Here is a 23563-nt window from a genome sequence, read left to right as displayed (position 1 = left end):
GTGAGGAGAATACGGTGGCCCTAGTGGCTTCTTGGGGAGCATTGTGCCTCCACACCGCTCTAACGGAGACGTACTTCCCTTTAAAAGGAAGGAACTCCGGTAACACATCCTCGTCTCCACCGGCTCCACTCTTGGTTATTTCGCGCCTGTACTCTTGCAAGCTTACTTGTTGTTACATCCCTTGCTTGCTTGTGTACTAGTTGTTATTGCATCATATAGGTTGCTCACCTAGTTGCACATCTAGACAACCTATTTTGTTGCAAAGTTTAATTTGGTAAAGAAAAGGTTAAAAATTGTTAGTTGCCTATTCACCCCCCCCCCTCTAGTCAACCATATCGATCCTTTCAGGTCTGAAGACCCAGCATTCAGAGCATACAAACAAAAGCACATGCGAAAGCTTAACATGTCTGGGTACAAACAACTACAAAAGAAAAGGGCTGAGAAGCCTGACTATCTACAAGATCCTGCCGAGGGCACAAGATCGGAGCTGAAGTAACAAGCTAAACGTCGAAGTCCACGCGGAACTACTAGCGAGACTGAAGTCTCTCTGCAAAAACATAAATTAAGCAAACGTGAGTACAAATGTACCCAGCAAGACTTACATCAGAACTATCTACACATGCATCAGTATCAATAAAGGGGGTGGTGGAGTTTGACTGCAGCAAGCCAGCTTTGACTCGGTGGCTATCCTGAACTACGACTGCAAGTAACTCTTTTGAGGTGGCGCACACGAGTCCACATGTTCACCATATCAATACACCACTATGGATCCGCTCCCGTCTCCCTACGAGAACGCCATCCATAGCACTCACGCTTATCTTGCGCATTTTAGAGTATCCACTTTCACTTGTCTATGAACGGTATAGGCAACCCAGAGGTCCTTTTACACGGACACGGCTATTCAAATAGATGATATTAACCCTGCAGGGGTGTACTTCTTCACACAAGCTCTCGCCACTTACCGCCATGTGCACGTCATGTATCTCAGCAACCTTCAAGCGGAAGCCTGGCGAGGGTGTCGGCCACGACCTGACTAACCATGCAAGGCTCTAGTTCGGGTTTATCGCCTATTCGGGTTCCATCCGCAAGGAGATCTGTCCGAGGTGTCGCTCACGGCCCCAAACAATGTGAGCAGAGTTCCCAAGCCCACCATCTGGGTGCCACTTGGTACACCGTGCCACTGCACCTAGTCTGTCCTAAGCCCACCTGTACCGGGTGCCACTTGGTAGACTACTAGCACTACCTACAAACACCAAAAACTAGTTGCAACTCCTGTACAGAGATCGGGCTGATTAATAAGTTGAGAGGGGTCGAGTTACCGGAACCCAATGTGTGGTTGCAACTGTTCATGGATCACAAACACAGAACTCACTTCTTGAGGACGGCTTCAATAAGACAACCCACCATGTACTCCTATATGTCCTCTCACTGCTACCTTTACCAAATCGTGTTCACACACTTAGCTCACACACAGTAGGACATGTTCATCACCATTCTAATTCATCCCCAATGAATCAGACCTGACTCAACTCTAAGCAGTAGCAGGCATGACAAACAAGCATGAATGAGTAGGCACATCAGGGCTCAAACAACTCCTATTCATGCTAGTGGGTTTCATCTATTTACTGTGGCAATGACAGGTCATGCAGAGGAAAGGGGTTTAACAACCGCAGCATGTAGGAGTTGAATCGTTGTTGTCCTAATGAAGTAAAATAGAGCATGAACGAGAGAGTGGGATTATATCAGAATGAACAAGGGGGTTTTGCTTGCTTGGCACTTCTAAAGATAGTATAGTTCTTCATCGGTGTCAACGAACTCATCGCCAGGACACGTCTACTGAAGGGGGACAAATTCCGGCAATAAATAAGGAAACACATTCAATGCAATGCACAATATGATGCATGATCATGACATGGCAACATGCTGTGATTTGAGCTAATGCAACAAAAACAGATTAAATGAAGTTGGTTTGAACCAAAGATTCACACCCAAACTTCATATGTGATGGTTTAAATGCCCTTTATATGACTTGTCCTAAACAGCAGCCATAAGTTTTTCTAACATGCATGAAAATGGTACAGATGGATAGATTGGATTTTCAGATCATTTTTCATATATAACTTATTTCATTTGGAGTTAAGGTGAATTTCTATGAATTTTTGAAGTTTATAATAATTTCTGGAATTTTCTGAATTATTTTAAATCCAGAAAATGATTAATTGCGTCAGCATTGCATCAGGGTGACGTCAGCAGGGTCAATAGGGCTACCCGGGGTCAAACCTGACCAATGGGTCCCACTGGTCAGTGTCACGGTGCTGGCTAGAGTCGCTGACATGTGGGCCCAGTCAATGGCCACGTCAGCTTGGTGAAAGCTGACGCGTGGGGCCATTGTGGTTAGGTTAAAGCTAAATAGGGGTTTACCCCGTGGTTAATTGACGTGGCAGGGTCCACTGTCAGTGACTGCGTTGGTAATTAGTGGGTGGATTAGACCTAATCTAATGACGCCACATCGGCGTCGCCGGATCAAGTCGTCGGCGACCTTACAGGACAGCGGTGGCTCGTCAGAGTTTCTATTCCGTCGACCATTTGCATGGAAAAGGGCATCTACGCATTGCGGGTGTTTGGCCGCATCCATCTACGCAAGCGGGAGGGGCTGAGGTCAGCCGAGCTCGCCGGAATCAAGCTCACGGCGGCGGTCGGAGTTCGGGCAATGATGCAAACGTCGCTGTGGTGCATGGCAGGAGCAATGGGTGGCTTCTACGTGCTCCTGGAGCTTTCCTGAGCACAAAAACGCGCTTAGCTTCGAGCCTGAGCGGCTGCGGCAACGACAGTGACATGGCCGGCGGACAGAAGCTTTCGACTCCAGGGAAAAACATGGCTAGGGAACGCGTTCGGCAGTGAGAAGAGAGCGGAAAGACGGCAGGGCTCACGTAGATCACGAAGCAATGCTCGGGGTAGCCAGGGGCATGCTCAGGACGATGAATTGGCGAGGGCGATCGGCGGCGCGTGAGGTTGAAGATGATGTCAAGGACGACACTATGGGGCTTCTGGCGTCACCTGGCTTGTCGAGGAGGGAGAGGAGTCAAGGCGGAGCTCGTGGACAGCTTGGGGAGGTGAGGCAGTGGTTGGGGTCACGGTAAACGGCATCGGCAGCGACGAGCTCCGCTCGGTGGGGAAGAGAGAGGGATCCAGGGGAGGAGTGAGGGTGAGGGAGAGAGCGAGGGGGTCCAGGAGGTGTTGTGGCGTCCACAGCAGCATCACAGAAGGGGCAGGCAGGGAGGGAGGAGGTGGCCACGTCGTGTGGCTGCGCGTGTTGGGCACGCGCCCTTGCCTACTGGCGCGAGGAGGAAGGCGACAAAGGAGGGGGCCAGGTGGGCTGGGCCGCACAGGAGCACCAGGTAAGTGGGCTGCCAGGTTTTTCCTCCTTTTCTATTTTCTGTTCTATTTTGTTTTCTGTAATTTGTTCCTGATTTAGTAAAAATACTAAATCAATTTCTTTTATTCTGATCATTTCTGTAGGGACTATGTGGATTATTCCAGAGCCCCTCACAACTTCCGAGAATTATTGGAGCATTACAAATATTTATGGAATATATTTGCTCCAATTCAAATACGTAATGAATTAATCCAGAGTCCAAAACTATCATGAAAAATGTGCATCATCTCTGGTTACTGTTTCCAGCATTTTTCCAAAAATGATGAACATTTTGAAAGCCAGTTTGGGGTCACTGAAAAATATTCTTAGTTGAACCTATTTGGATTTCATTTGGTGCTAGGGTTTATCAAACCCCATTTCAAGTTCATTTGAAAACTTAGACATGATGCACACATGACTAGCTAGCCCAGAGCATACCAGAAGTAGGGATGTGACAGGAGCTGCCGCCGCCTCCTGTTCTTCATCGGGAGGCCAGATCTAGAGTCCATTTGGGGCTCCGGAGAGGGGGGTCTTCGATCTTCGTCATCACCAACCCTTCTCCATCGCCAATTCCATGATGCTCCCCACTGGGAGTGAGTAATTCCTTCGTTGGCTCGCTGGTCGGTGGGGAGTTGGATGAGATTCATCATGTAATGGAGTTAGTTTTGTTAGGGCTTGATCCCTAATATTTTCATTATGTTCTGAGATTGATGTTGCTATGACTTTGCCATGCTTAATGCTTGTTACTTTGATCCCAGGTGCCATGATTTCAGATCTGAACCGTTTATGTTATCACCATTATATCTATGTTCTAGATCCGATCTTGCAAGTTATAGTCACCTACTATGTGTTATGATCCGGCAACCCCGGAATGACAATAGTCGGGATACTTCCCGGTGATGACTGTAATTTGAGGAGTTCATGTATTCACCATGTGTTAATGCTTTGTTCCGGTTCTCTATTAAAAGGAGGCATGAATATCCCTTAGTTTCCAATAGGACCCCGCTGCCAAGGGAGGGTAGGACAAAAGATGTCATGCAAATTCTTTCCATAAGCATGTATGACTATTTACGTAATACATGCCTTCATTATATTTATGAACTATAGCTAGTGATGTATCGCCCTAGGTTATGACTGTTAATGATGAATATCATCCAACAAATTGCCGATCCAATGCCTACGATTTTTTCCTACATATTGGTTTTGCTAAGTTACTACTACTGTTGTTACTATTGTCGCTGCTACAAAACTATTACCATCACTGTTGCCGTCACTATTGCTCTATCACTATTGCCAAAGCTACCATATTACTGTGCTACTGATCACTTTGCTGCAGATAATTAATCTCCAGGTGTAATTGAATTGACAACTCAGTTGCTAATACTTGCAAATATTCTTTGGCTCCCTTTTGTTGAATCTATAAATTTGGGTTGAATACTCTACCCTCGAAAACTTTTGCGATCCCCTATACTTGTGGGTTATCACCCCCTCCCCCTTAATGACGTGCCCACTCTTATTCTTCCATGAATAAAGGACCTCGAGCTCATCACTGTCTGCCTCCCAAATGGTGAAATGGAGCGCCTGCTCCGTGGTTGTACTGTAGTCGAGTACCTTCGTCTTCAGGCGATCAATGGGTTGAGTAGCTTCCACACACCTCAATGACCTCCGGGCTATTTATGTGTGTTGCTGGTGCGGTAAGAAGACATCACAAGATGTGTACCACGGTATTGTCACTGACGACACACCTTCACTTGAGAAATTACTTGTAATTGATCAAGAAGGTCCAACAAGAATCAATGTCATTTCTGTGCCGAAATTGACAGTGGTGGGCTCCTCGTCTGACAAATACTCTGAACTTGTTATTGGATCAACACCTATTTAGGTACAACAACCACCTTCTACCTCTCCTTCTAGAAATTAAAATTATTTCTAATTTTGAAGATGTATGTTTGTTTGTCATCCAGAAAATGATTCCAACAAGCTTGACCCCGAAGCTGCGCACAGTGAAGGTCTTGGCACTAGAATCTACCGGCCCCAGCCTGGAGCAAGTTGTCAGTTTCCTGAGATGCTTTTCGTGCATGGAGAAGCTATATAACGAGGTGATGTTCCTTTCCTGTTAAATGTTAACCATAAGGGAGTTTAATTTGTGACACCTTTTTCCAAGTTTACAATGACAATGTACTACAATTTCTGAAGGACTTTTTGGAGGATTTCAGTACATACATGCCCCCCCATATTGGTTGCCTGATCCATATGGTTACAAGCCATAAGCACTTCTCCTTTGGATTCATCTGTACTAGTTTTCTTAGGGAACTTTTCATCCACTCCAACCTCTGAGGGCTACATTTTTCTAGATTGTAATCAAATGCCCATGTTAATCATGTCGGATCGAAGATGGCATGTTAGTGCATTTTACAAATCCTGCAAACCAAATAGGCCTATAGTAGTGTTCAAAACTGCATGTAGCCACTAACATGTTTTCTTCTTTTGCAGATAAGATTAGGCCCAGTGGTGGATAATATGATACAATATAACAATCACATCGAATGCCTAGATCTGCATCTCTTAGAAATTACTTTGAACTCCTACCGAGGGACCTTACCAGAGATTATATCTGCCAGGTTCTTTGTTGTCAGAGCAAGGGCACTGAAGGTAATGAGGTTTGTCGTACATTTATTTCACAAAAATGAATGGTTTGTTGATCAGCGTCGGCAGCTGCGGCAGAATGGAATAGGCTCCGAAAATGTTGAATTTCATTTTGGAACTTCAGATGACAAAGTAATCGGAAGTCATCGTGTCAACCCCATACATGACTTCTCAGTGGCTGACCACTTTGAAAAAATTATGAGGTTTCGAAGCCAGACTTACAAGTGGTAAAATTAGTTTGAACCTCTCTAATATCCATGTTCAGCGGATCAGCGTGAGCGTTTACAGCTGATGAGCTGAATTTCATTTCTAATATCAATTTGAACCTTGTAATCTTCAAATTTGAGCCATATAAATCTGGAATTTGAACCTTCTAATATTTCAAGCTTTTGTGGTACAATCGTTGAAATGGCATCGTATGAGACTCGTATATTGGTAGCACTATTTTGACCTATGCAATGGACTTAGATTTTATTAACCATTCTCGAATCTATTTACCTTGTCGATCTCATAGCACACGGTCTGTATAGCTAACTCGACTGTGATCTTCGACATTATTGCACATAGTTGATTTCTTCAACTGTGCGCCCTGTAGAGCGCAGAATTAATTATCTCACTTGAGTGTCCATCATCACCCTTCTATGTAACTTTGATCTCATCACCAATGGGAGAACATATGACTGAAGTCATTCCACACACTTCGTTTTTACAAAGTTTTTTGCCAATAAACGCCCACGATTTGTCCCTCTTCTAGCCGTCGCATGGCCAAACTAGCCGGGCGGGAAGCTCGCGCGGTAAAATATGCGGTAGCGCGAGAATAGGCTCACCAATGATACATTTGACGCCTCTTCAAGCCCACGCATGGTCAAACGAAACGTGTGCGGTGTGGTGTTGTCAAGCATGCTCTAGAATCCTCTACTATGAACGCGGTGACAAGACATGACGATTACAGGCCGGCCGGCCCCCATTTATTACATCGGCCATTTAACCCTCCCTTGTGTCTCTTCAACCTTTCGATCGTGCCCCACCATTGCAAGAAGCACACCCACCATGACAAATTCTTAGAGGGTATCTTGCGCAGCTCCAATGGCGCTCCGAGCGGCTGCCAGCGATGAGCACCAGTTCACCATGCATGCCATGGTGGACACCCACAGAAAGTTGTCGGTGGTGTACACCAACAACCCGATCTGGGTGGAGCACTCCATCCACATCATGGAGTTGTTGCTTGATGAGGAGAAGTACAAGGTGGTCGGGTTCAACCTCGAGTACACCCGCGCTTGTGTCGGGTCTTGTCCCAAGATCATCGTCACCCAGATGTGCATGCATGATCACGTCCTCCTCTACCACTACTGCCTGGCCACAAGACCTTGCGAGCGTTTCTCCAGATTTTTCAACAACCCACTACATGTTCGCTACAGTGGACATCACCAACAATGTAAAGGTGCTCAAGAATTCATGCATCGCCTGCCAGAATCTTGCTGACATCCAGGGCCAATACAACATCTAGGGCAGCAATGAGCATGAGAAGGACTCACTAGTTCACCTCGCCGAGGCCATCATCCATCCCTACTACAGAGACATGAAGGATTCCTGCAACAAGGACAAGCGTGCCTGGCATTCGGCCTAGATGGAGAAACTCGACAAAGCTCATGTCGTGTACGCGGCCAAGGAGGCGTACACGAGCTATGAGATGTACAGGTGGATTGTTGACATGAGGAAGTGCCTCCTTCCCCAAAACGGCCAGGGATCCAGCATGAAGCAGAGCAATGGCAAGCGTCATCGCAACAAGAAGTAGATGATTAGATGCTCGTTTCTCCTAGTTTAGTATGCATGTAATTGCTTACTATGGTGTGTGGAAATGTTATGTGTGTAGTTACTTGTGTAATTGTATGCTTAATTTGGTTTGGCAATGTTGTCTTTCTAATATATATGTTGATGCTCTGTAGACAGAGCGTAGATGTTGTGCGGACAGAGCAAATCACATCGCACACGAACTAAACAATGGAACCTGTCGGTGATGATTTCATCAATCACTGACAATTGTATACCAGCAATCGTTTGCTCACAACACACACGGCTTGTTAACAGGAATCGTCTGTGTTGTTATCAGTCTTCCCACACATTTCTGATTACAGACCTATTTGCCGCGTATCATGCACATCTTTTCAAGTTGAACTGTTTCTGTTCTCTTCCCTAATCGAAAACAGTTCATTCGAGTGAACCGTATGCCTTTTATCACACACACCTTGATCTGGCTAACCGTTTCTATTGCTTTCCCTAATAGAAAACAGTTCATCGGAGCAAACTATATGCCATATATCACACACACATTGATATGGCTGCCCGTTTCTGTTGTTCTGTCTAATCGCAAACAGTTCGTATGGATCAACCGTATGCCCAGCATCGCACACGCAACTAAAATCTAAACCATGTTTGATGTATCTGCCATCACAAACATTTTGCATCTTTTTTGGCTGTTTTTTACATCACCGTTTGTGATTAATGCATTACACATAGTTCGTCAAAGGGTCTCTGATCATAGTGTCGCGTTAGCATCATCCTGCAGTAGTGCCTGCTCCTTTGGGATCTTGCAGTTCATGGAAAGTGGAGGCTTAATAGGCATGTGTGCTAACTAGATTTGGCGGTGATCTTAGCTACAAACTTACCAGAGTTATGTGAAGTCCCAGCATGCTATGGCATGGTGCTAGTTTTTTGTCCCGACGCGAATCTCTGTTGTGCGAGGTTCCATGATCGGTTTTTTCTTCTCTTGCTTTGTTAAGATTTTAATCTTTGCTATGTGAAGTTACAAGGAGGACCACTAGGAGCAATTCGGTGGCTCCTGTCGAGTGAGACTACTGAGAGCTTGGTGGCCTCTGACAAGGCTGACCGGATGCAATAACGATATTAAGCTGCAATAGTTAGAGCTCTTATGCATGTTTAGAGATGTAGTAGTCCGTACATGGTGTTCTTAATGGAGACCCATCTAGATGACTGTCGTGTGAAATGTCTACGTCAAAGACTCAAGATGGATCACAAATATGTTGTCCAGAGTGATGCCCGGAGCGGTGGTCTGATTCTATATTGGAAAAAGAAGTGGCATTCACTTTAAGAGATAAGACTGACAACCACATTGATGTACTATTGGTAGTGGGTTGAAAACTTCCGGAGGTTTACCGGGATGTATGGAGAACCCAAATGGGCAAAAAAACATCAGACTTGGCAGCGGTTGTGAGACCTTCATTCTGTCTGCACTATGCCTTGGATGGTCACTGGGGACCTGAATGACATTATGTATTCATTTGAAAAGGAGGGAGGTAACCCTAGGCCGAGCCATTTCATGTTAGTGTTCAGAGATGCACTAGATGATTGCAACTTATCAGATTTGGATTACTATGGGGACAAGTTCACTTGGCATAGAAGATTAATAAGAGAATGCTTGGACCGAGCTGGGAAATTTGGGGTGATGCTTTGAAAGTGGAAATACTTAATGCTATCAATATAAAGGTAATTCCAGAGGGATGGAATGATACAATCATCGTCTATGTTCCAAAGGTAGATGAACCAGAGAGAATTACCCAATATAGGCCAATCTCACTTTGTAATGTTCTTTATAAGGTGATATCCAAGATGATTGCTTTCGGCTAAAATGTTTGCTTGATGAATTATATCACCAGCACAAAGTGCTTTTGTCCCTGGTAGGCTTATCACATATAATATTTTGTTAGCATATGAGACTCTACATACCAAAGAATAAGAAGAAAGGAAAAGTTAGGTTTTCACACTGAGGTAGTCCAATTTCTTATGGCTTCTGTCAACTCTGTCAAGTACAAAAGGAGATACAATGATCAAGAGACAACAGGTTTCACTTCTACTAAGGGCCTCCGTCAGGGAGACCCCTTGTCTCCGTATTTGTTTTTGATTTGTGCAGATGGTTTATCGAGTGCTTTGGCTCAAAAAAAGAAGGTTCATGACATTGAAGGTGTTCGTGTGTGCAGAAATGCACCATCCGTTTCTCATTTACTATTTGTTATTGATTCCCTTATCCTTATAAGAACGGATTTGATTAATGCAACCTCATTGAGACAGGTGTTGGATGAATATTGTGCAAGTTCTGGATAGATGGTGAGTGATGGGAAGAGTAGTGTTTATTTTAGTCCTAACGTTGATGTTGATGTGAAAGCTTAGATATGCAATGAACTAAACATAATGACAGATAGGGGTGGAATTCGAGTCGAGTCGAGCTAGCTTGGCTCAACTCGCTGAAGCTCGTTTCGTTAATGAGCTAGCTCGACTCGAATCGTTACTATAACGAGCTCAAATCCAAGATTAGCTCGACTCATTTACTCGCGAGTTAGCTCGTTTAGCTTGTTAAGCTCGTTATAGGTATGAACATAAAATCTTAGGAATATGATAAAAAATTATTAATTGGGAATGTAACATGTACATATTATGCTTGTACGATGTTGACAAACAATTGTAAGTAGCTTAACTTACAATTGTTAGTATCATTAACATGTCAGCAACTCAATAACATGTATGTACATGACCACAATATCGGTAACATGTACATGATCACAATTCCACATACAATGGTACATGACCACAATAATCAACAAATTAGCAACATGTAGATGACTTCAGAGGTGGGTTTATGCGGCACTGTCGCTGTCGTGAACTCATAATTCAGAAATAGATGAGACGGGACGAGAACCGACGGACTGGTATCTCGGTATTGTGGCGTGCGTCACCTAGGTGGTTGGGCCTAGTGTTATGCGGATGGGCCCTGTGTTGTCCCTATGCGACTGGCCTGGGTGCAAGGTGGTGCTGGATGGGTGAGTTTTATACCGAGCCTAACGAGTTAAACGAGTACTCGTGAACTCGGCTTGTTTAACTTGGTCTATAAACGATCTTAAAATAAAGCTTGGCTCGACTCGTTATTCTTCGAGTTCGAGTCAATTCGAGCCAAGTCACGAGCTACTCGTTTAGCTCGCGAGCTTCGAGCTTTTTTCCAGCCCTAATGACAGAAGCTCTTTCAGATAAGTACTTGGGCCTTCCTTCTATGATAGGTCTTGATAAAAGCGATAGTTTTGAGTATTTGGTTGAAAGGATTATTAGTCGCTGAAAGGATGGAAAGAAAAATTATTGTCATTGGGTGGTAAGGACATACTATTGAAGGCAATAATCCAGTCTATCCCGGTGTTTGCCATGGAGTATTTAAGATCCCCAAAAAGGTATGCAAGGAAATTACTGATGTAACAGTAGCTTTTTGGTGGGGAGATCTGAGGAGTAACAAAAGATGGATTGGTTCGCATGGTGGCGAATGTTGATACGTCTCCAACGTATCTATAATTTTTTATTGTTCCATGCTATTATGTTGTCTGTTTTCGATGTTTTATATGCATTAATATGCTATTTTATATTATTTTTGGGACTAACCTATTAACCTAGAGCCCAGTGCCAGTTTATATTTTTCCTTGTTTTTGAGCTTTGCAGAAAAGGAATACTAAACAGAGTCTAAATGGAATAAAACTTCATGATGATTTTCTCTTGGATCAGAAGACATCTAGGAGACTTGGAGTCCAAGTCAGAAGAGCCACAAGGTGGCGACAAGGGTGGAGGGCACGCCCAGGGGGTAGGGCGCGCCCAGGGGGTAGGGCACGCCCTCTTACCTTGTGGGCCCCTCGGTAACCCCTGACCTAGATCTTCCTCCTATATATTTGCAAATATTCCCAAACCACCACAAGCATCCACTAAAACACTTTTCCACCGCCGCAACCTTCTGTTACCGTGAGATCCCATATAGGGACCTTTTCCGGCACCCTGCCGGAGGGGGATTCGATCACAGAGGGCATCTACATCAACTCTATTGCCCCTCCAATGAAGCGTGAGTAGTCCATCCCAGACCTACGAGTCCACAGCTAGTAGCTAGATGGCTTCTTCTCTCTCTTTGATTCTCAATACCTGTTCTCCTCAATGTTCTTGGAGATCTATCCAATGTAATCTTCTTTTGCGGTGTGTTTTCGAGATCCGATGAATTGTGGATTTATGATCACCTTATCTATGAATATTATTTGAATCTCCTCTGAATTCTTATATGCATGATTTGGTATCTTTGTATTTTCTTTGAATTATTGGGTTGGTTTGGCCAACTAGATTGGTTTTTCTTGCACTGGGAGAGGTGCTTAGCTTTGGGTTCAATCTTGCGGTGTCCTCACCCGGTAACAAAGTAGGGGTAGCGAGGCACATATAGCATTGTTGCCATCGAGGATAAAAAGATGGGGTTTTCACATATTTCTTGAGTTAATTCATGTACATCATGTCATCATACTTAATGTGTTACTCTGTTCTTTATGAACTTAATACTCTAGATGCAGGCAGGAGCTGGTCGATATCTGGAGTAATAGTAGTAGATGCGAAATCGTTTCTATCTACTTGATACGGACGTGATGCCTATATTGCATAATCATAGCCTTGGATATTGTCATACTTTGTGCTTTTCTATCAATTGCTCGACAGTAATTTGTTCACCCACCGTATTATTTGCCTTCAAGAGAGAAGCCTCTAGTGAAACCTATGGCCCTCGGGTCTATTTTCCATCATATTAGTTTCCGATCTTCTATTTTCCATCATATTAGTTTTCGATCTACTATTTTGCAATCTTTTACTTTAAGATCTATAAATCAAAAAACACAAAAATATTTTATATTTTGTTTATCTATCTCTATCAGATCTCACTTTTGCAAGTGACCGTGAAGGGATTGAGAACCCCTTTATCGCGTTGGGTGCAAGTGTTTGATTGTTTGTACAGGTATTGGTGATTTGTCCGTTCTTCTCCTACTGGATTGATACCTTGGTTCTCAAATTGAGGGAAATACTTATCTCTACTTTGTTGCATCACCCTTTCCTCTTCAAGGGAAAAACCAACACAAGATCAAGAAGTAGCAAATGTGTTTGCCAAGTGTAAAGGAGGCATGGGTTTTAGAGATTTACATGCTTTTAATCTTGCTATGCTTGCTAAAAAGAGTTGGAGATTAGTTACACATCCTGATACTTTGTGTGCACGGGTATTACGAGACAAATACTACCCACATGGAAATGTTTTGAAAGCCGGGTCAAAGAAGGGCTCATCCTTCATATGGCAAAGTATTGTTGCGGGACTCCAAACCTTTAAAAGGGGCCATATTTGGAGGGTTGAAACAGGCGCACATATACATATTTGGGACGATCATTCGGTACCTTAAAATCCTTCGAGGAAAGTTATAACGCAAAGAGATGATGCTTTGCTGACTACTATTGACGCATTGATCGATCCATTAACAGGATACTCGGATGAAATATTCTTAAGACAAGTTTTTGTGCCTTTGGATACAAAGAGGATCCTCAAAATTCCGTTGTTAGAACATCTCACAGAGGATTTCATATCTTGGCACAAAATGAGAACACACCAATTTTCTATGAGGTCAGCATACTATTTAGAATGGGAGCATCAGTTTGGTACAAAGTTAAGAAGAGACCTAGCTGAAACATCTAGCACTAATCCCGTCTGGGAGATTCTGTGGAAAATACAAATCCCAAGAAATATAAAAAATATTTGCATGGCGTGCGTTGCATGGGTGATGGCCTGCAAGTGCACATGGTTTAGTTATACCCTTTTTGAAGTAAGAGTATCGATCCCACAGGGAGCATAAGAATCAGATGATGCCTCTCGTAACTAATTATGGATTTGTGCCCGCAAGTGATTGTAGACTCTAGACAAAGTTAGGACAGAAATAAATTGTTGTTATTGTGCGGAGCAAACTTTAAAGTAAATAACATAAAAGTAATAAGAAAACAGAATAACTGATGAAATAGCAGAGGATTAGGTTCTTAAGGTGTCCGAAATTCCCATTGGTATGTTTCTAACGCAACCTATACGTGGGCATAGTATGGTAAGGATACTTGAGCCACTCTTGACGATTATGCTGGGCAGAGCCGGGTAAGAACACGTTCTACTCGAGGTAGACTTCGTGCAACGCACGCCGCCGCCATAGTCTCCCTAGAGGGTTAGAACTATGATACTTAAGGTTTACCCCATGGACACGACCTCTCTAAGGGTTCTCCGCAATTCCCCTATCAATTGCAAAAGCTAGGAGTAAAGGCTTTTACTGTCACCTCGAATTACCTTCACATCCTACGCTTTACAACAACAGTGATATACTTCATAGCCATAAGGCGGTAATGCTGAGTGGGTGCCCTTCACAATATTCACAAAGTTATTAAACTAAGAATTTAATAGAGTATGCCATATCCCAAAATAACGGTTCATATCCTATACATACCATGGTTCATCCATATCCCAGAGAACTAGGGGTCTACTCATACTTGGAGATATTGAACAACATAATAATAACGGTGGTGAACATAGATGAATCACAAATGTAGCACACAAGACAATTCACTAGGGTTCTTGATGTTACAATGAGATGGATGTGGATTATGATGATGATCATGATGCTGGTGGAGATGATGGTGATGACGGTGGTGATGATGTTGTAGCCCCCTTGTGCTTGGTGGTGAAGATGACGATCTCCTCCATGATAACCCCTCCTCTGGATGATCTCCAGAGGATAGGGCTCTGCCTTTTGGACGAGTTTCTGATCTGGGCGTATGATTCATGATCCAATTTCACAGGGTGAAAATAGTTGACGAGGTGGCGGTGGCGGCACTCCATACGACCGCCCATACGAGCGATCACGCTCGTATGATGCGCTGTCTTCAGCTCTAGATGTGCCGCAACAGCTCCTCCTTTGGCCCCTTTGCTTATTCTTGGGACAGATGCATTTTTCCCTTAGTCAGGACCACCCAAACTGGTTTTGCCCTTACATTTCGGCACTGCTCAGTTTTGCCCTTATATTTGTCCCTGAGGTTGTTTGAGTGCCCTTTGACCGTTTGACCAATACTTTGAAAATTCATAAAAAATTCATCTCAACCCATAAAATGGAAATAAAATATAAAAAATGTTTAGAAAGACATTAACTTTATGTGCATGTCATTTGCATAGGGAAAAATAATGGTTAAACTACTCGAGGTTATTAATGTTATTAACATTATTAAAAGTAAAAAAGGTATAAAAATATCTTTTCATGAATAAAAATTACATGCAAATGTAGGTGATGTTTTCTCAACATCGTCATACCTTATTTGCCTTTTTTCCGAGTTAATATAACCATGTTATGAATTTTCAAACGACATTGATCATTATTGTGAAACTTCATAATAAGTTTATATGAATTCACAAAAATGCAAATTAGATATCAGAATGTTCAGAAAACATCACCTATATTTGCTTGTAATTTTTATTCATGAAAAAAGTATTATATGCGCCTTTTTATTTTTAATAATGTTAATAACATTAATAACCTTAGGTTGTTTAAACATACTTTTTTTCGTGAATACAAATGACATGCATATAAAGGTAATGTTTTTCTGAACATTTGATATCTTATTTGCATTTTTATGACTTCATATGAATTTGTTATGGATTTTCAAAATATTTGTCAAATGGTCAAAGGGCATTCAGAAGACCTCCGAGACAAATCTAAGGCAAAACAGAACAGAGCCGAAAAGTAAGGACAAAACCCACTGGTCGGCACAACTAAGGCCAAAAGTGTAATTGTCCCATTCTTTTATGGTAGTTGATTATAACATTGAATATGTGATTTTCACTACCATTCCTAGGATTTCATCCATAAAAGTACTATTTTGTCCAAAAAGCGTTACCTGAGGAAATCAACAAAAAAAGGTGCACGAACGCGGTAAAATTCCAAAAAGCCTACCATGTAGGCACAAAATAGCTATCAAAATCATCACATAAATTGGACTCATCAACGGGATAGTTCCTGGGTTGTTTGTGTAGTAATAGACACATCAAAGTTTCCCTTAGTGTTCAATTTGTTGAGCTGGGCCTGAACATATTCTCCATATGTTATTCACTTGCCATCGAGCCAGAGAAGTTTGGAAGTCCTTGGGATTGGTGGATACTATTGATAAGGCTCTACGCGTTGATCGATCTGGCTCTGTTGTTCTCAAGGAAATTCTACGGACTGTGACCAGGAACCCGTTAGTGCTTGGACAACTTGGGCTATAGGAAACTGCGGTTGTGGGTATATCATATATCCAGTGGGAACATAGACAATTAGTGAGAGGAGATTCAGTTAAAACTGCACCAAGCTCGGCGTTCGCTATTCATGCAATCACAGTGAATCATGCAGTTTGCCCCACTGCCCCGTTGTCGAAGTAAGATGGCAGAAACATTCAGACGGTTATTAGAAGCTAAATATAGATGCATCCTTCTTCGAGGATGGAAGTGGAGCAGTCACGACTATCCTTCAAAACTCTCCGGGAGAGGTTGCAGCTAGGGTTGCGGAGTAATTATGCATATTATGAACGCACCCATGGAAGAAGCGTTCACATTACGACGGGGCCTGAAGATGTTGTATGATGCGACTTGTACCAAAGTTTAGGTGGAATCAGATTGTGTGGAGCATATTGAGGCTTGCAAGAGAAATTTAGATATTTTGAGCCCCTACGTGCCGGTGTTGGCTGATTGCTTCCACTTAACTCACATCGTTCCTTCTATCTCGTATTCGTTCTATCCTAGGGAAGCCAATGGCTTGGCACACTTTCTTGCTAGGTATAGCTATGATCATCAGACTAAGTATGAGCGGGTAGATGTTGCACCTAATTTCTTGCTATCTCATGTACTACTTGATGTAACATTGCCACTGAGTTAATAAAGTGTCATGAGGGTTCCCTTCAAAAATTCAGGAACTGAACATCGATTTAGCATGCAACCATTAATGCATAAAAATTGTTTCGATTTTCCCTTGCAAAATCCATGTGTTGCACCAAACTACATCCGTACTCCCTCTGTTTGCCAAAGGGTGCGCATCTGGCTATTTCAAGACAAATTAAGGATTTTTGCATGAAGCCCCTTCCTCTCCTCATTAAGCAGCTGGTAGCGCTGTGTTGCTTCGATTGAAGTGTACAGTTAATGAAACAAGCAAAAAAGCAATCCAAAAACTAGAAATGACTTCCTGCCATCAATTTTACCTCCAAATTTCACTGTTCCCGCCAACTATACTAGTAAAATAACAAATGTACTTGGCCCCACAAAAATTAGAAGACCAAGCGTCTAAGCCTAGCTACAAAGCCAGCTTACATGGACCAAATAGTAGACCACACACACACTAGCCATGGCGATCGACTTGAACTTAGCAGCACCAGATGAGGGAGATGAAGAAGCTAGTAGGTTGCCTGATCTGAATTGGCAACCTGTTGATCTCAATTGCCAACTTGTATAGCAAGAAGATGAAGCTGCCTTGGATGAGCAGCCTATATAGGAAGAAGATGGAGTTGCCTTGGATGAGTAGCCTTTACATGAAGAAGATGGAGCTACCTTGCATGAAGAACTCCAACCCGAACATCACTTTGATCTAAACATGGACCCAGGTACTCCTTGCTAATTTGTTCAATTCTTATTGTTCACCTCGATCTAAACATGTTTCTTGAGGTAGAAGATGAACATGAGGCCGATGTTGCCCACGGAGAAGAGGACCTACATGAACCGGATGAATTAGGTTAGTAAAATAAATTTATGTTGAAACTACACTAACAGCGTACAAGTGACAAGGCAAACAATTTTTGAAGTGCCTGTTATACAAAGCCAAGACAGAGAAAATATTATTTCTATCATTGCCTCGTGAAGATCTACTTCTGGATGCAACTAATATTCCTAAATGAAACAATTCAGTAATTCTATTTGAGAAGTTAAGTTGGAATCTATTATTGACAGAATTTTATAACATAACTCCAAAAACAAAACAAATATATTTGGTACTATTCACATTTGAATTTATCAAAAAGAAAGATTGACATGTGTTATGACTTTTGATTTTCAAAGCCGCGCATGAAGAACTCCAACCTGCACATCACTTCAATCTTAACATGGGTCGGTCTTGAGGTAGAAGATGAACATGAGGCTGATGTTGCCCGCCGAGAAGAGGACATGCATGAATAGGATAAATCAGGTTAGTAAAATAAATTTATGTTTAATTATAATCTTATTCAACTAATCACATGACCTCATCTTGTAGACGATGAACTTCAATACCAAGGCAGTGTTTTTCACAACATGGAAGAGGAAGTGCAAGCAATGCATGAAGCTCTATAGAACCTTCAAGTTGACGAGGAGGACTATGGTGTCTATGTATGCGATATAGAGATTCAGTTTGAGGAAGAAGAGCTTGATGATTCAGAACCGGATGAAGCCATGTATGATTCAGCACTAGAAGAAGACATGGATGTGGAGCAAGAGCAACAAGATAATGAGCAAGTTCATGATGTACAAGAATTTAATAGATTTGCAAAGGACTGGTATTTATGAAAAATTGCTAGCAAGAAGTGTCAATCAGAAATTAAAGAAGATCACAACTAGAGAAGTTGCAAACATGTTCCATGTTTCAGTGCACAAGGTCAGATGTGTTTGGAGGAGAGTGGAGGAGTGTCTTCGACAAGACGTACCCATTGATGTAAGATCAAGGAAGCCGAAAAACTCTGGGTGCAAATGGATTGTAGTTGACCTCAGTATGGTTGCTGATATTCCTCGAAGCCAAAGGAGAACTATACGTAGCCTCACACGAGCTTTGGGTGTGAAGAAGACCACAGTACATAGGATGTTTATGGATATCTTGCTCGATAGGCATTCAAGCTCACTCAAACCATATTTGAAGGAAGCAAACAAAAAGGCTAGGCTGCAGTTTAATCTCTCTATATTTGATGAGCAAAGTTTGAAAAATAGGCCCACGTTCAGGGATATGCGGAACATAATCCATATAGATGAAAAGTGGTTTAACACCAGTCAGAAGACGTGAAATTCTATAAGCTGCCATCAGAAGAAGACCCACATAGGACTATGCAAAATAAGAACTCCATTGGCAAAATCATGTTTTGGTTGCTATAGCCAGGCCTAGATACAATGCAGAAGGTATTTGCATTTTTATGGAAAGATAGGCATTTGGCCCTTTATCAAAAAGGTGAATTTCAACCTTTACTTATTTTATTTATTTTGCACATCAGTACTTAATCCAACTTGAGTTGTATTGTTGTTTGTAGGAGCCAGTGCCAAGGAAAAGTGATTACCAGCCAAGAGGGACACTAATCACCAAAACAATCTCCGTTAATAGAGAAACGTCGAGGGAGTTTTTGATTCAAAAGTTACTACCAGCTATTCAAGCAATTTGGCCTCAATAGCTCGCTGGTGAGACCATATGGATCCAACAAGACAATGTGCCCTCACATGTCCCAAGTTTCCTTAATGTTGTTGCCCAAACTGGGCTTGATATTCGCCTCATGCAACAGCCCTCGAACTCACTGGATATGAATATCCTAGACCTTGGCCTATTCTCTTCACTACAGTCCATGTCTGATCAGCTGGTGTCTAACAATTTAGATGAGCTAATCAACAATATGCAGCATGAATATGATGCCTATGATGCCGATAAGATAAACAGAATTTTCCTAACACTACAAAGCTGCTTAATTCAGGTCATGAAGAGAGGTGGAGGCAACGACTACAACATCCCTCACATGTACAAGTATGGCCTAGAACGAGCAGGAAATCCTCCTAATGTTTTAGACTGTGATCGCGACCTATATGAGAGCGTCATGCATGCTTAGCCGACTAGAAATTATAATATTAGATGTGGTGCAATGCTGGACTTTGGGTTAAAATTATTTATCCAATTGTCCATTCACGGTACAGCTTGCATCGCCAAACTTAGAGAGCTAATGGTACTCACGGAGTAGTATACTTGCTTGTCTTCTCCACGGCGTCCTGGTCAGCCCCAAGACCAGCTTGCCCAGCACCTGCCGCCACACCGTTTTGCCCAGCACCTGCGGCCACGCCGTCCTGCACAGTCGCATGAGCTGCTCCACCGCAGGTACAACGCCTATGTGCCCGACACCGGCTTCAATGCCATCCCCTGCTCCCTTGTCCAGCTAGAGGAACCTGGAAATTTTGGCTTCGACACTGCTCCGCCGACGCCGAAGGACGTACGAGGGTGGAACCTGGCTGCTTGAGCATGGTGTGGGACTCCAGTACTAGATCCGCCGTGGTCGCGTGTTGCGCCGCCGGCCGCCGTGATGGCCTTGCCTCGCTGGCCATGGCCGTCTTCTGCTCCTCCGCTCACTCCTTTGCCTACCGCTCCTCCGTCGCCTTCCATGGATCCAGTGCGATGCACACCCTACCGGCAGCTTATATGGACCGGCCGCCATTAATCTCTGCATGACCAGCGATGGCCTTGGATTGGATGATTGACTATCAGCAATCTGGGATTGGATCGGGAGGGAGAGAGTTTGGGGGAGAGGAAGAAAACTGGCTTAGATTTGGGGGAGGACGAGAGGATTGGGTCATCGCTCGCTGCGGTGACCTCGAGGCGTAGACCAGGGGAGGGAATGCAAAATTACCATCGGTGGAGCCAAACGTACACTTATTTTGGGGAAAAAATCTGAAGCCAGACGCACACTCTTTGACGGACAAAGGGAGTAGCCAGGTACTAGTTAATTTTGCATGCAATCAATCACGACGCAGTGGACGCCACCCGCCCAAGTAAAATTTGTTCACACGCCACAATTTTTTAGATATTATTTCACCCTGTAGTAACACAGGTGTATTTAGATAGTGCATGTAATTGGCGACTTGACTGAACAGTACTCCCTCCGTTTCTAAATAATTGTCTTTTTAGAGATTTCAACAAGTGACTATATCCAGAGCAAAATGAGTGAATCTAAACTCTAAAACATGTCTACATACATCCATATATTGTAGTTCATTTGAGATGGCTAGAAAGACAATTACTCCCTCCGTTCCAAAATAGATGACTCAACTTTGTACTAACTTTAGTACAAAGTTAGTATGAAGTTGGGTCATCTATTTTGAAACAAAGGGAGTATTTTGGAACGGAGGGAGTATATCAGTTGTATCTAGGGCGTCGACGTCCCTTATTTTTACTTTCATACAACTAACATGTAGGGACATGACCGACGGTAGCATATGTTGAATACGGTGATATACCTCTCGTATTACTTGGCACATTAGTTTTGCTTCGGTCAAACTTTGTGAAGTTTAATCAAATTTATTTTAAAATGAAATACAAAATGAAATATAATATAAAAATATACTCCCTCCGTCTGAAAATACTTGTCGGAGAAATGCATAAAAATAAATGTATCTAAAACTAAAATATATCTAGATACATCCATTCCTCCGACGAGTATTTCCGGACGGAGGGAGTATTCCATGACCGATTTGAGGATATTGATTTGGTATCATGATGAATGTTATTTTTTACCCCAAAAAAAGAATGCTATTTTTTAAATATAAATTTGATCAAATTTTACAAAGTTTGATTTGAAGACTACATCAATATGCCGACACAGTGATCGAAAGCTGCGTAATCGAAACAAGAATTGATATGAAACGGATGCGGGGTATATGTGTGTTGTGTCTCAGTCAAGGAGCTCCAAGTCTGCTGACTCTTGCCCTTTACAACACGTGGTGCACTGGTGCATGCACGCATGCATGGTTCATACTGTATTTATTCCACAGTGATGTACTCGTCGACTCCTGGTCCGCCTTATTTGAACTATTTGAACCATGGTAATGTGCGGTTAGCATTTGTAAAGATCTCACAACTCCCGAGTCACGAGTCATGAAAATGACATCTCTTGGCCCCCACATGTCAGTGACACCTCAAGTGCCAAATTTGGGATTTCAACTTCAGTTTATCTTACAAACCAGCAAGAATTGATCAAGGAACCAACAAATCCAATTAACCAACAGGATGTCGCAACAAGCAGGTTCCAGTTCCACCATGCACCAATGCAAGTGTGACATGGCAGCTAACTAGAGGTACCTAGAGAGCAGGTAGGCGCTGACGCAGGGCGACCCGCACCACACGCCGGAGTGCATCCTCAGCACGGCCCTCGCCGTCTCCTTCACGTCTCGGTCGCAGTCGGCCTGCAGCATGCAGCAGAGCTTCCCTACTGCGCCCACGCGGGCCATCTCCCGCACCACCTCCGGCGACGCCGCCCTGCCGCAGACCGCCGCCAGCACCCGCACAGCGGACGTGTCGGTTGCCGCGGACACGCGCAGCGCACGCTTTGCCACCAGTGCGATCCCCGCGGGGTGCGCCACCAAAGCAGCCCGCCCCTCCGCGCACGCGCACAGCCGGGCCAGCAGCGCCATGACAAGCTCCGTGACGCGCCTGCTCTTGCCGCTCGGGGACGAGGGCCAGGAGGACAGCTCCAGCTCGATGGCCTCGTGCGCCGCCCCGGCCTCGGCGATGAGGACGCGGTTCTTGCCGTTGCCGCTGGGGCACGAGTTGAGGAGGGCACGGAGCGCCGCGCGCGTCGCGCCAGGGGATACGGTACGGTCGCGCACTACCGCCGTGACGGCGCGGAAGAGCTCCGGACGCAGCTGCTCGAGCAGCACCACGTCAGCCGACTCGATCACGGAGTCTAGGAGCCGCACCGCGCTGTCTCTGGTCGTGTTCCCGCCGCCGCCGGTGTAGGTCCCATTCTCGAGCGTCACCAGCACGTGCGTCAGCGCGTCGACGAGGTCGTGGTTGCCGGAAAGGAGAGGCCGGAGCTCGTCGGCGGAGACGTCGAGCGCGTCAAGGAGAGCCAGGCACGCTTCAACGGTGGGCATCACAGCGCGCGAGCTCGTCTTGCCGCACGACGAGAATAGACGGAGCACGCGCCACTGGACGCCGGCGCGCACCATGCACCGCCGCGCCGTGATGTTCACAGCGGCAGACGCCGCCGCCTCGCAGAGAACATCGGCCGTTGGGCAAGAAGTCGGGGACATCACCTTCGCGACGAGCACAGCGACCTCCGGATCATCGGGCTCCAACGTCGGCGCCACGTCAGGTGCCACCTTCGACGCGGGATGCCAGGAGAGTATGAGGCGGCGGAGGGTGTGGTTCGGGGTGAGGTCGGTGAGGGAGAGCGGCCGGCCGGTGACGGGGCAGGTGGCGTGGCCGTTGGCGAGCCACCGCTCGATGGCGCGTCGGTCGTAGAAGATGCCGGTGGGCGCCGTGACCGGGTCCTGCATGGGCTGCAGTGAGATGGGGCACACGAAGTGGTGCTGCGCCGTGCCGCCCCCCGACGTCTCCATGTGTACGCAAAAGTGAATGCATGAGCTCACGTCCTCCCAACACAAGCAAGCTATATATACTCAACACAAGCAGTTTACCGACAAAATGGGAAAACAAAGTAGCTTGCCAAAAGAAATACTACCCCGTTCCGAATTATACGAGTACAAACTATACATAGGCTGAAATGAGTGAACAAACATACTAATACGTGTCCATATACATCCGATTTAAAAAAATTAAAACATCTTATAATTTAGAATGGAGGGAGTATATTTGTAATTGTCAATCGAGAAAAAACTAGCAAAGT

The 23563-nt window shown here is 44.2% G+C and overlaps 1 protein-coding gene across 1 annotated transcript; it reads right to left on the bottom strand.

The window, feature by feature from the left end:
• Positions 1 to 21840: 21840 nt before the first annotated feature.
• LOC123134086 (E3 ubiquitin-protein ligase PUB23-like) lies at positions 21841 to 23289 on the bottom strand. The gene has a single exon (XM_044553429.1). It carries the CDS (start codon positions 23274 to 23276, stop codon positions 22005 to 22007), a length of 1272 nt encoding a protein of 423 aa, XP_044409364.1. The 5' UTR covers positions 23277 to 23289; the 3' UTR covers positions 21841 to 22004.
• Between the last annotated feature and the right edge of the window lie 274 nt (positions 23290 to 23563).

This window comes from Triticum aestivum, chromosome 6B (assembly GCF_018294505.1).
Source record: "Triticum aestivum cultivar Chinese Spring chromosome 6B, IWGSC CS RefSeq v2.1, whole genome shotgun sequence".
In the NCBI taxonomy this organism is placed as follows: domain Eukaryota; kingdom Viridiplantae; phylum Streptophyta; class Magnoliopsida; order Poales; family Poaceae; genus Triticum; species Triticum aestivum.
Note: the sequence above shows the minus strand (reverse complement) of the source record. Positions and strands in the feature narration are given on the sequence as shown.